This window comes from Oncorhynchus nerka, linkage group LG8, assembly GCF_034236695.1.
Source record: "Oncorhynchus nerka isolate Pitt River linkage group LG8, Oner_Uvic_2.0, whole genome shotgun sequence".
NCBI classification, from domain to species: domain Eukaryota; kingdom Metazoa; phylum Chordata; class Actinopteri; order Salmoniformes; family Salmonidae; genus Oncorhynchus; species Oncorhynchus nerka.
This window is the reverse complement of record NC_088403.1, coordinates 52,847,940-52,862,136: the sequence shown is the minus strand read 5'-3', so window position 1 is coordinate 52,862,136 and position 14,197 is coordinate 52,847,940. Positions and strand designations below refer to the sequence as shown.

Genomic DNA, 14,197 nt, shown 5'->3' with positions numbered 1-14,197 from the left:
TTACTGTCAAGCACTTGATGACAAATGTTATTGTAAAAAGGGCTATGTAAATAGGATTTGATTGATTGTTTCCACAAAGCACAACTGACCTAACCCTCTTTAAATCAGCTAAGCAGTAGGCCGCAAGAGACAGCTGGGGTAGCACTTTTGGACTGTAAATTAAAATGACAGATTGTGCATTTAAACATCTGATGCAAATGGTGCCTCTCGGCATACATGGTTAAAAGCGGTCTACTCTCTCTTTCCGTCTTTGGCAGTAATATTTGATTTACTTGTTCCCCTCTGTTCTTTACTCAGTGCGTTGACCATCTCCAACATCCAGCCTGCTTCAACTGGGAAATGGGAGTGTCGTGTGAGGACCAGCCGAGGGAACACCACCCGTACCGTCGACATTGTGGTTCTGGAGAGCTCCGCCAAGTACTGCCCACCCGACAGAGTGTCCAACAACAAGGGTGACTTCAGGTGAGGGGGTGCTACTTTCACTATCACATTTTATGCTAGACTAGGTTATTATTAGTTGGTAATCTGTCTGTGAAATTTTTCAGGTAAATGTTTGTAGTTGTATTAATCTATTTCATGAATCTAATATATTTATCTATTGTATTAATATATATCTAGTGTCTTATTTAATCAGGTACTTGTTTAATTTGAATGGGCTTGTTGAGGTAAACAAGTTTGTACCAGACAGTTATTTTTGGAACAAACTCGGCTCGGTGGCACCACCTAGTGGCTGAATATCAGACTTGTTGTTAGTAGTAACATCTGGGTCGTATTCATTAGGCCTTACTAACCTGAAATTCCAATAGTTTAGTTTGTACACTGTTTTGGTACGTTTTCCCACAGTGTGCACTAATGAATACGAACCGGTTGAGTGACTGTCAAAAGCATTTATTCCATTGAGTGAATAAGTAGTACTGGGCAGGAACTAAAGTGCTCCACAGTTTTCAATGATGATGTTGAGCTCAGTAAACCGCTGTTGTGGATAAGTAATCCCATGTTCCTGGAACACATCTTGTGAATCATGCCACCACATTGTGGCAAACCCACCCTTCTAAGACGTTACTCACTGTCTCTCTGTCTCTCCTTCTATCTATATACTATGTCTCTCTCTCTCTGTCCCTCTCTTTCTATCTATTGTATCTTTCGCTCCCCTCTCTTTTTCTCTTTGTTTTTCTCTCTCGACCCCCCCCCCCCCCCCCCCACACCTCTCAGATGGCCTCGTACCCTAGCAGGCATCACAGTCTACCTGCCCTGCAACAAGCTGGCGTCGGGCACGGGAATCTACTCTGGCTCGGTGGGTGAGGAGCGGCGTGCGCGGCGGGATTGTGACCGCGGGGGCCTGTGGGCCAAGGACGACTACTTCCGCTGCCAGTACCAGAAAGACGTAACTCGCTTCCTCTACATCATCAACCAGGTGACCATGACACTCTGTCTGACCATGTTTGATTTGCTCTCTTTGTCTGTCTCTTCTTTCTTCAACTTATTGTATATCTCCCGCCAAGTCTCCCCTCTTGATTTTGTCGGCGTTGTCATTCTTTTTGTCTTCCTACACTCAAGTGTTGTTTTTTGAAGCGTCCACCCTTGTGTACAGTCCTTCTAAACCGCTCTGTCTCTCTGTGTTCCAGATGCCTCTGAACATGACCAACGCGGTGATCACGGCCCGCCAGCTGCTCGTCTACACATTCGAGGCCGCCAACTTCTCAGACAAGATGGACGTCATCTTCGTGGCTGAGATGATCGAGAAGTTTGGCAAGTTTGCCGAGAAATACAAGGAGGTGAGTCCCGCTTCAGTCTCCCAGTCCCACCTTTATGGATGAATAAGATGTTCATATAAAGAAGCACACACACACACACACACACACACTCGGAGAGGACAGTAACATGCACAGCCTCAGGCATAAGTGTAATGAGAGGAAATGGGGTCAGAACCAAAATAAATGTTCTATGTAGAGCTAGGTAATAGTATTTTTTAAGTGTGTGTTTACTGTGTGTGCAAGTGAGAGGTGCGAATACGCCACACAGTGTATTCACCTCCAGCTTACTGCTGATACTTTGGCCCTTTATGTTATTCCACTCCTCATAGTTGATACAGTGCAACCCTGTCGTGTTTAAATCCACAGAGGAATCATAATGAAAGTGAATGAGATAGGATCTGGATTGGGGGATTTTTCCTGTCGAGCTGTGGGGGATTGCAAAGCAAGGCCGGGTCGGGTTTCTTTGTCTGTTGGGTTTCACACCTGGCAGTTTGTGCTCATTGGGGAAGGCTTTGAATGTTGCACCTGAGCAATGTTGCACCAAACTCGTAAAAGACACACCCTCGTCCACTTACCCTCGCCTTATTCCCTAGGGGGAATCCCCGCAGCCATATTTGTCGTCGGTCCAAATGATTAGCCAAGCAAGGGAAGTTGGCAAAGTAAAGCCCCTCAGCCCTCGTTTTTAATGGAGTTTACGAGTGTACAATTGTGTTCACTTCGGGGCCTGAAACGCGCCATAATTCAATTTGCGATGATTGTACATCCGCTAAGAAAAGTATCGCCAAAACTTAAAACGTCATTATGGAGAATGAATGTAAATAAGTTAGAAATTGTGCTACTAATGCACAAACACGTCTTGTAAAAGTAATGATGTTTTTGTTTGGTAGCTCAGAAGTAGCTAGGCAGGCTAACGTCGGTTGGGTAAATAATTTGCTGGCGATCATAATAATGACATAGTTAATATAAGTCGACATGCAATCATAATTGACTGTAGCGCATATAAAGCACCCACAAACTACCGGTGGCTGAAAACACAATCATTGTGGGGTGAACGAATGACGAATTTCCGGACAAGGTGGTCCATTAAAAATAAATAAAAAATTCATCCTCCCTCGCTCTGCAAGTGTATACTCGTCACGAAACGTCATCAGAAGTGTCCACTTACTTTGAGGGCTGAGGGGATAGGGTGTGTCTGTTAAGTGTTTGGAATGCAGCCCTGGTCTAGAGCCCTGTGCCCTCTGTCAGCGCTGAGAGGAACCCGAAGGCTCAAATTCAGGTATTTCCAGGACGATGATAATAAAGACTACATTGAGTGTTGGATAAAAAAACAAAGCACTCTATTGTTTCGATTGATAAGGCCTGTGTATGCGTGTGCCTCTGTCTGGTATTTGCAGGTAATGTGTAGTTCTGTGGTTTCTTGGTGTGTGTGGTGTGTGTGTGTGTTAACCCTGTTCTGTCTGTCTCAGTTGGGGGACGTGATGGTGGACATCTCCAGTAATCTGATGCACGCTGATGAGCGGGTGTTGCGGCTGGCTCAGCGCGAGGCCAGGGCCTGCTCCCGCATCGTGGAGTGTCTCCAGAGGATCTCTGTACACCAGCTTGCCAGCGGAACCCAGGCCCACTCCACCGTAAGATCACGCCAGATCATGAGATCGCATTACCAAATGGCATCGGGGTGTAAATGCATTGTCGTTGGAATTTAAAAGTACATCTGATTGTTGTTTATTTGACCTCATGCGTATTTTTCCTATCATTTGTTCCCAGAATTCCCATAACATCGCCCTGGAGGCCCACGCCATCAAGGCGAGCAGCTTCAATGGCATGACCTGCACACTGTTCCAGAAGCTGATGCCTGAACGCATCGCTCTCCGAGACCTGGGCCCACGCATTGACCTGGACGGCAACCCTGACCGCCAGCTCAGCTTCAAGTGTAACGTCACCAGCACCCTGTCCAGCCTCTCTCTCAAGGTCAGTATCCAGGAATGACCGAAGGAGAGGCAATCAATCCAATGTGTAGAAACACAAACTTTTGTACATCAGCACTTGTCACAAAGTGCTTATAAAGTAGCCCAGACTGCAAAGCGCAAGCAGCAGCAGTCATTGAAACAGGTCCCCTTAGCCTGAACAATATATAGACTGAAAATGATGCATCATTCGTTTTAGATATCGCCATCATTGCCCCTTGAAATGTTTTACCAAAGTGAGGTGTGTTGTCTTGAGGTTCACCCATAGCACAAACCTAAGAACAGCTTACCATATAACCATGTCTTTTCTAAGTAAATGCTAACTAAACAATGAATTGTAGACTAAAACGTTAAACCAGAATCACACATTATGCTGTACACTCAATCATATATATTTTTTTATCTCTATGGGACTAAATAAAGGATAAATAACATGAAAGAATAAATCCTCTCTTTCTCTCCCTAGAACACCATGGTGGAGGCGTCCCTGCAGCTCCCCCCCTCTCTGTTCTCTCAGTACCTGGGCCAGGCCGACGACAACGTCTACAAGCTTCACTTGCTGGCCTTCCGCAACGGCAAGCTCTTCCCATCCACGGGCAACTCCACCCTGCTGGCTGACGGTGGGAAGAGGAGGAACGTGGCCACCCCCGTTCTCCTGGCCAAGATTGGTGAGTCCGCCATGGACCCTACTGTACCACTAAAGTATTAGATGGGTTTTGTTCAAGATACTGTTGTGACTTGTTTTAAGAGTGAATTTTGTGGTTTGGACAAAGACTTTTGATTTAGGGATCCATCTGTAATACAGATAGGCAAGTCCGTTAAGAACTAATTCTTATTTACAATGACGGCCCAGGAACAGTTGGTTAACTGCCTTGTTCAGTGGCAGAACGAAAATATTTTTACCTTGTCAGCTCGGGGATTTGATCTAGCAACCTTTCGGTTACTGGCCCAACGCTCTAACCACTAGGCTACCTTTCGACCCTTTTGTCTTGCATTGGATTTTTAGAAAAGGTAGCTAAAAAAAAAGGACCAATAAATAAAAGCACCAGGATATGTTTTGAAGACTCATGCCTCTCTCTCTTTTTCTCTCTCTCTCTCTCTCTCTCTCTCTCTCTCTCTCTCTCCTCATCGCTCTACTCATCTCTCTCCTCATCGCTCTACTCATCTCTCTCCTCATCTCTCTCCTCATCTCTCTCTCTGTCTCTCTGCCTCTGATTGGTCAGAGGGTTTCCAGCTGCGCGGACTGCGTGTGCCGGTGAACGCCACGCTGCGGAGGTTTGCCCGTGGCTCGGACGCCGTGCCCGCCTGCTGGAACTTCAGCCTGCTGGGTGGGCAGGGTGGCTGGCAGAGCGAGGGCTGCCGTGTCCTGCGGCACCATGACAACTTCACCACGCTCTCCTGTGACTCACTCAGCAACTACGCCGTGCTCATGGTGGGTGGCCAGGGGTTTAATGGCCTTTTAAACTCAATGAACAAATGTGACTCCGGGAGACAACATAAGGCTGTTTCCAACATGTTTTCCTCAGTAAATGCAGTACGCTTCTTCTTTTGTTTTCTTGCCACGATGCTTCTGAGTATTTAGGATACTGACATCGAGACATTAGCCTTTTCAAGACGGGCTCAACATCTCTTTTCGGGTTCACATGCTCTATAAACACTACCTGTTTAGTTTTGGGACAATCACATGACAATCTCCTGAGTTGACGAAATTGGCTCATACCTTTTCTTCGGGGTTAATTTGTTTTTGTATGACACATTGTCTAAAGTGATGACATTCAAACATTTTGATGTGTGTATCCCACAGGATCTTACTGGGGTGGAGTATTTCTCTCCCAGCATTGAGCCTCTCCACCCAGTCCTCTATGCCACAGCTATCGTCCTCCTGCTCTGTCTGCTTGCCATCATCATCAGCTACGTTTACCACCACAGGTAACAGCTCTACCTCCTAGTAGAATCTAATACCGTGTATACCTAGTGCATAAGATACCAAGTACCCATCTTACTAGTCGTACGGTATCTAATATTACCAAATGATGGACTGTGACTCGCTTTCGGGTCGCAGCACAAGTTTCTTTTGGGATGGGTGACAATGCAAGGAAGTTTGGGGACCAATACTGTCCAGTCTCCACTAATATGTTCACTCCACGAGCACATCGCCACCACTCCAAACTCGTAACAGATTTTGAATGAATCAAACTTAACAGATGTGATATTTTATTCCCTGATATTGTTTTGATGAATCTCACTAGTTCTGTGTGGTTGCGTGTCCAGGTCTGTCCGAATCAGCCGTAAGTTCTGGCACATGCTGGTCAACCTCTGCCTCCACATCTTCCTCACCTGCGGCGTCTTCGTGGGTGGCATCAACCAGACGCGTTACGCCAGCGTGTGCCAAGCTGTGAGTATCCCCACCCCCCACCCCCACCATAACCCACTGGTGTGCCAGCCTATCTGCCTACCAACCTGCCAGCCAGACTGCCAACCTGCCTTCCCTTGCCAAAAGCATCTCACAATTATATGGGGATCTCAAGATGTTGTGGAGGAGGCAAAATTGCCTTTGGCAACATAGTGTGATGCCTGGTTCTCCGCCCGTTTCCCCCAAAGTGTACACTTGCTGTTTCCACCATTAAATCCTTTAAATCCATGAGAAGGGAGGAGAAACGGGACTGAAGGCAGTGTAGCAGCCCCTGCTGATTTGCACTGGGTTCTTTTCATTTACTCATTGTGCTTAACACAAAGAGCCCAGCTGGTAGAGAACATCTTGGAAAATAACGCCTTGCCCCCTAGAATAAAGGATATCCTACAGCTAGACTCTACTTTGTCAAGGAACTTTACAAACGGTCAATTAGTACAATAGCATTTTATGAAGTGAGTTTTCAGAATGCGTAGTATTTTGCTGATAAATTATTAGTGAAGCATCTATGTAGTGCTTATGTAGAATTTGTGAATGCTCTATAAAGCCTTTATATAGTCCAGGCAATATGTGAACTTTTTCATCAAATCATGATACTTGGTACACTCAGTTTGGCGCATTGAACATTTTCATAATGAAGTTGTTTGTTTAAAGTGGAATCCTGATCGTGACTGAGCTCGGTGGTGATTTCTTTCCAGGTGGGCATAGTTCTGCACTACTCGACCCTGGCCACAGCTCTGTGGGTGGGCGTGACGGCACGCAACATCTACAAGCAAGTGACCCGCAAGGCCAAGCACTACGAAGAGCTGGACGAGCCCCCGCCCCCTCCACGACCCATGCTGAGGTAAAATACTACATTTCCCACGATGCACAGTTATGAAAAGGTTTGGTCATTATAGCCGAGTCAGACTAACTGTTTAGTGTGTGGACGAGGATCAGTTGAAATGCTGTACAATCCCATTTTGCGTTTCTCTCCCTTTACAAGGAGCTGCTAATACTATTATGTGTGTATTATGTATCTTCTGGAAATATAGCTGTGACTTGTGGAGAGAGAGGGTTTGGTTTGCGTCGTTGGTTTAACACCCACCACATGATGCCAGTATGGAGGCCTGAAGCACACATGCCACCTCTGCAACCAACCCACCACCAATTTGATCCCAAGCAGGTCCTACTCAGTTCTTTTTCCTTTTCCTACCAGGTTCTACCTAATAGGCGGAGGGATACCGATCATTGTCTGTGGCATAACCGCAGCCGCCAACATCAAGAACTACGGTAGCCAGACCAACGCACCATAGTAAGTAGTGCCAGTTTACTGTCACATTGTATGGAAACCAATGAGTTATTCTACTATATTGTGTGTTTATGGAAATTGTTATGTTTTATATCGACAGAAGGCTTTGTGTATATATAAAACTAGACCCAAGAGAAATCGCTTTTCGTTTTCCACTGGCCAGAATGCGCGTGTGCGTAGCTTTATGTAAATAACAAATATTTTGTGGGGGGAGGAAAAGTTCTGAGTCCCTGTGAAGTTCCTGAGAGCCCGATTGGGGAGCGCTATTTATAGTGTGTGTCTCGGCACCTCACGTCTGCTGCCATTTTCCAAGTCTGTCGGTCTCTCTTTCTTCTCATTCTTCCTCTCTCTGTTTGTGTTCTCGCTTCTCTCTTTCTGTCGCTCTCTCGCTCTTTCTTTCCCTCTCCATTTCTCCCCCTCTTTCATTCTCTCACTTTATGGTGGCAGCTGTTTGGGTTGTAATTTGGAAATCTGGACCTGTGTCTGTCTGAAGTCTTTGGAGTTTAATTAGTTTGCAGCTGAGACGAATGGAACCCGCCCCGTGGAATATTCCGGAACAGATACTCTATTCCCGCTTTTCGCATTTTCAAAGAGACTCAATGCCTGCGTGTGTTTTTTTAAACTTGATTTAATGAGCTATGGGTTGAGTCAAACACAAAACAATGTTGAAGTTGTTATAATTTAAAAATGGTTTGTGGACCACTTGAATGGGTGACACTTGACTCATCTGGCAAAGATTTGTCATGTCATACTTGTCTTATGGCTTCATTGACAACATGTGTTTTCACTGAATGCAGCTGATATATCGACACATCTGCACAATACATTTGTGTGTATGATATTGTACGTGTGTACCACATTTACATAAATATTTATTGTATGTTTGTACTGATGCCTTCCCCTTCTGTCTTCTCCTCAGTTGCTGGATGGCGTGGGAGCCCAGCCTGGGGGCCTTCTACGGCCCCGTCGGCTTCATCGTCTTCGTGGACTGCATGTACTTCCTTAGCATCCTCCTCCAGCTGCGCCGCCACCCCGAGCGCCGCTACGAACTCAAGGAACCCGCCGAGGAGCAACAGCGGCTGGCGGTAGCGGGCAGCGATGCTGGAGACGTCCCGGCCACACTCCTCCACCTCCAGTCCCACGACGCCTCGTCCTCGACGGTGTCGGCTCCCCATGCCGTGTCCCTGTCAGCACTGGAGAACGAGCATACGTTCGCGCTACAGCTCCTGGGCGCGGCGGTTGCTCTGGGGCTCTACGCGTCGCTGTGGGTGTTTGGCGCCATGGCCGTGTCCCAGGAGAGGCCGGCCGACCTGGTGTTCTCCTGCCTGTTTGGCGTTGCGGCGCTGGCTCTGGGTGGCTTTTTGATGGCACACCACTGCGTCAACCGCCAGGACATGAGGCGCCACTGGGCCCAGGCCTGTTGCCCCGAGAGACGGGCCTACTCGGCGCAGGAGGACGCCCTGCTGCCACTGCCAGGGGCATCCACGGTGTCCGCGGCTGGGTCGGTTGGTAGGGGCAACGACGATGCGGCCAAGTGTGCCCACAGCAGCGCAGAGTCATCCTGCACCAATAAAAGTGGCCCAAGTGTCCGAAACTCCACCCAGGGAAGCAAACTGACCAATCTGCATGCAGAGGCAGCACAGAACAAATCATTGCCCCTACTAGCCCTGCCCGCCAATGGGGCAGCCATGCTGGACAACAGCCTGACGGAGCACTCGGTGGACAACGAGATCAAGATGCACGTGGCACCCGTGGAGGTTCAGTTCCGGCCCAACAACAACAATCCTGCCGCCAACGGACCCACGGGCCGGCATCACAAGAACAGGGCGCGGGCCCACCGGGCCAGCCGACTCACGGTGCTGCGCGAGTACGCCTATGACGTGCCCACCAGCGTGGACGGCAGCGTGCAGAGCGGCCCCCACAGGCGGCATCGCCACGAACACCACGACAGTCAGCAGGCGCGGTGCAGCCGACGGGCAGTCTACATGGCCTACAGGGAGCGCCACCAGAGTCAGACGCTACAAGACAGCAGCGACGCCAGCACGTCCCTGCCCCGACGCTCGCGCTACACCGACAAAGGAGGGGGCAGCACTAGCGCCCTAGGCAACGGAGCTATCGGAGTAGTGGGAAGTGGAAGTGTAGGATCAACAGTAGGAACAGGAGGAGAAGGTGAGGGGGCTGGGACTTCTGCGTCCGTTACGAGTAAAGACAGTAGTAGCATAAAGCAGCCCAATAACACAGAGCTGGTGGACGGCCAGCCCAAGTCGTACGGGCTCAACCTGGCTACACAAAACGGCACACTCAAAAACAATGGGCAGATCATGTCTATAATCAACACAGAGAGCTCGTGCTCAGCCAACATAAAAACGGGACTATGGAAACACGAAACTACTGTGTAGTGTGTTTTCTGCACCAAAGACTGCATGTCACGTGCGCTCTCCCTTCAACTGTGAAATTTTTGTTTCGATCATTGTTTATTTTATTTTACGGTACAATGTTTCAAAACAATTGTTATTGAAAAAAATATCTTCAAAATAGTCACACTATTTTGAGTTTGTGGAACGTGTGTGTTTTGGATGCCACTGGTCTGTTTCTGTAGTAGACATTTTGTAATCCTAATTAAATGAGTTATGGACGTGAAACTGCATATTCTGTGCCGTTGCCTAGTGTGTATCCACTGGGCGGGTTCTTTTTTATTTTCTAGTTTGTTTCAGTGTAATAAACCAAACGTTTCTAATTCCATTCACGTAATTGAAAGTTTCTTATTCCCTTTTTCTCGGCTAACCTTTACTCCGACATATTTCGAGAGGAGTGCAAAAGGTGAGTCCAAGCATCTTGGTTTTCAAAAGATCTCTCTCTCGGCAGCTACCTTGACAAGCTTGTAATTGGGGATTTGGTGAACTGTGTCCTCTTCTTTTTACACTCACCTGGAGAGTCAATTCTTTAATTGTGGTTGAGGTCTTAGTCTGGATCTAATTAATTTTTTTTTTTCTGCCCCGGAAGTTTCCAGGGGCCCACTGGTAACGCCTGAGGTAATTGACAGCTGATTCTCAGGGTCGGAGTCCGTGTCACTGTCGGCAGTGAGAGGAAGGGATCATTAATGCAGTGCATCGTCACCTTCACACCTTTCCTCTCCTCTCTAGCAGACCATCAGCGCTATTCACAGCTGTAAATCCCTGTTAGGAAAGAGTCAGCAGGGGGGACAGGAGCATGACTCGACAACTGAGCAGTACCTTTGCAACGCAACGTGTTGGACTGAGACGGATTGCCATCCTTTTAGTCTTTTAGGTGAATCCTATCCTATCGTCAATCCTACGGTTCTAACCCATTGATTAGCAATTCTCCTGGGGGGCCAAAGGGCAATCCATCCAGGAGGATCTGCTTTAGATGTTGACATTTGTTTTGACATACTGCGGCCGTTACTTATCAACCTGTCCCTTTCTGAGCTGTTGTGTGAAGGTCATGTAACGTTGAAAGTGATTCATTAAAAAAGTATTGACTCTGTAACTTTCCCAGTCACAAAGGACACAGCAAAGAAAGTAAAGCCATCACTCTGCCTTTCTGCTAATGATGTATTATAGAGAATATTTCAGGCGGGCATCGATATATTACCCAGCCATCTTGGAAATGACAAACCGTAATAAGACCTTTGAATAATGTATTGAGCAATTATGTCTTGATTCGTGTTGGCTTCAGTGATTCCCTCCAGTCAGGAGAGTGAACCTCAAATAATGACAGAGGTTTCAAGGAGTCGATCCCATCTGTTAGAAAGTTCACTTGAGGTTGACACTTCTGTTTACTCTCTGGATCAAGTCGACCAACAGGCCGATTCAGTCTGCCTTGAAATCATGCGGACACCTCCTCGGGCAGAAAATGGATGAATTAAAGATCAGATATTAAGTCGGGTGCTTTCCCAAATGTGTGTTCAGAACTCAAAGGGTATCCATTTCTTCCAGGACTCGACAGTTAATTAAAAACATTTTTTTAAGCAGTTGAGAAACTTCAAATGTTGACTGCCATATTGAGATGTATAAAATTATATCCATTTTTCCTCCCATTGAGTATCCTAAGAGCGTTACCAGACGAGTGATGCATCTCTTACATTTTTTCCGATTGTTTGCCTACAATGCCTGGAAGAAGCATCTGGCTTTGTTGTGGAAACTTGCCAGGGGAATAAAAATGGATACCTCATATGAAGTCAGGCCATCTGTGCTAGTCGCAATTAGCTGTCTCGGAACTGTTTAGAGGAACATTAAATATATTACCTGGAACGTTCTAATTATCTACAACTTCAGAGGCCTGAAATATAGATTAAAATATAAATCAGCAACCAGCGTTTCTAATGATTATGCCAGTGTCAAGCCATTGTTTATAAGGTAAAATATGAATCATACATTCTAAATATGGTGCTTTCTAATGGATGTATAGTATATACAGTGCATTCGGAAAGTATTCAGACCCCTTGACTTTTTCCACATTTTGTTACATTACAGCCTTTTTCTAAAATGGATTAAATGTTGTTTTCTTCCTCAATCTACCCACCCCATAATGACAAAGTAAAAACATGTTTTTAGATATGTTTGCAAATGTATACAATTTTTTTTTTAAACTGAAATATAATGTTTGCGTAAATATTCAGACCTTTTACTCAGTACTTTGTTGAAGCACCGTTGGCAGTAATTACAGCCTCAAGTCTTCTTGGGTATGACTCTACAAGCTTGGCACACCTGTATTTGGGGATCTTCTTCCATTCTTCTCTGCAGATCCTCTCAAGCTCTGTCAGGTTGGATGGGGAGCGTTGCTGCAGAGCTATTTTCAGGTTTCTCCAGAGATGTTCAAGTCCGGGCTCTGGCTCGGCCACTCCTGGACATTTAGAGACTTGTTTCAGAGCAACTTCTGGAGCAGGTTTTCATCAAGAATCTCTCTCTACTTTGCACCGTTTATCTTTCCTGACTAGTCTCCCAGTCCCTGCCGCTGAAAAACATCCCCACAGCATGATTCTGCCAACACCATGCTTCACAGTAGGGATGGGGCCAGGTTTCCTCCAGATGTAACTCCTGGCATTCTGTTAGCCTGCTAGCCCCGTGCCGCTAACTGCCTGAAGCCACGCACTGGACTTGTATGATCACCCGGCTACGCATGCCTTTCCCTAACGTCACCATGCCGTGTCGATTGCTGTTCTGGTTTGTAACTATTGTTTTATTTCACTGTAGAGCCTCTAGCACTGCTCAACACGCCTCGGCTAACAATTTAGTTCCACCCCCCACACACGCAGTGACGTCACCTGGTTTAAATGCTATTTCTAGAGACAATATCTCTTTCATTATCACTAGATGCACAGGTTTGCCCCCACTGTATTCACATCCTCCTATACCTTTGTCTGTACATTATTGCTTGAATATATTCTACCGTTCCCAAAAATCTGCTCCTTTTATTCTCTGTTCTGAACGTACTAGGCGTCCAGTTCTGTTAGCCTTTAGCCGTACACTTATCCTACACCTCCTCTGTTCCTCTGGTGATGTAGAGGTTAATCCAGGCCCTGCAGTGTCTACCTCCACTCCCATCCCCCAGACTCTCTCATTTGTTGACTTCTGCAACCGTAAAAGCCTTGGTTTCATGCATGTTAACATTAGAAGCCTCCCCAAGTTTGCTTTATTCACTGCTTTAGCACACTCCACCAATCCGGATGTCCTTCAGGTGTGTCTGAATCCTGGTTTAGGAAGACCACCAAAAACCTTGAAATTTCCATTCCTTACTATAACATTTTCTGACGAGATAGAACTGCCAAAGGGGGCGGTGTTGCAATTTACTGCAAAGATAACCTGCAGAGTTCTGTCTTACTATCCAGGTCTGTACCCAAACAATTTGAGCTTCTACTTCTAAAAATGTACCTTTCCAGAATCAAGTCTCTCACCGTTGCCGCTTTCTATAGACCACCCTCTGCCCCCAGCTGTGCCCTCGACACCATATGTGATTTGATTGCCCCCCATCTATCTTCTGAGCTCGTGCTGCTAGGTGACCTAAACTGGGACATGCTTAACACCCCGGCCATCCTACAGTCTAAGCTTGATGCCCTCAATCTCACACAACTTATCAATGAACCTACCAGATATAACCCCAAATCCGTAAACACGGGCACCCTCATAGATATCAACCTAACTAACTCACCCTCCAAATACACCTCTGCTGTTTTCAACCAAGATCTCAGCGATCACTGCCTCATTGCCTGCATCCGTAATGGGTCTGCGAGCAAACGACCACCCCTCATCACTGTTCTTATTGGCAGACTCAACAGCCTTGGTTTCTCAAATGATTGCCTCGCCTGGTTCACCAACTACTTCTTTCATAGAGCTCAGTGTGTCAAATCGGAGGGCCTGTTGTTCGGACCTCTGGCAGTCTCTATGGGGGTGCCACAAGGTTCAATTCTCGGGCCGACTCTCTTCTCTGTATACATCAATGATGTCGCTCTTGCTGCTGGTGATTCTCTAATCCACATCTACGCAGACGACACCATTCTGTATACTTCTGGCCCTTCTTTGGACACTGTGTTAACTAACCTCCAGATGAGCTTCAATGCCATACAACTCTCCTTCCGTGGCCTCCAACTGCTCTTAAACGCAAATAAAACTAAATGCATGCTATTCAACCGATCATTGCCCGCACCTGCCCGCCCATCCAGCATCACTACTCTGGACGGCTCTGACTTAGAATACGTGGATAACTACAAATACCGAGGTGTCTGGCTAGACTAAACTCTCCTTCCAGACTCACATTAAGC

General features: G+C 46.7%; 1 protein-coding gene across 1 annotated transcript in view; it reads left to right on the top strand.

Annotated features, from left to right (window-relative positions):
- Positions 1-10,161, top strand: part of LOC115133556 (adhesion G protein-coupled receptor A3-like) — a 68,349-nt gene extending 58,188 nt beyond the window's left edge. Inside the window, exons 8-19 of the mRNA XM_029666922.2 lie at positions 298-462; positions 1,213-1,414; positions 1,626-1,775; positions 3,221-3,382; positions 3,519-3,722; positions 4,185-4,386; positions 4,942-5,150; positions 5,523-5,647; positions 5,990-6,113; positions 6,827-6,972; positions 7,327-7,422; positions 8,339-10,161. Of these exons, the coding sequence (XP_029522782.2) occupies positions 298-462; positions 1,213-1,414; positions 1,626-1,775; positions 3,221-3,382; positions 3,519-3,722; positions 4,185-4,386; positions 4,942-5,150; positions 5,523-5,647; positions 5,990-6,113; positions 6,827-6,972; positions 7,327-7,422; positions 8,339-9,818 (3,265 nt within the window). The 3' untranslated portion in view covers positions 9,819-10,161. The remainder of the gene's footprint in view (positions 1-297; positions 463-1,212; positions 1,415-1,625; positions 1,776-3,220; positions 3,383-3,518; positions 3,723-4,184; positions 4,387-4,941; positions 5,151-5,522; positions 5,648-5,989; positions 6,114-6,826; positions 6,973-7,326; positions 7,423-8,338) is intronic.
- The last annotated feature ends 4,036 nt before the right edge of the window (positions 10,162-14,197 follow it).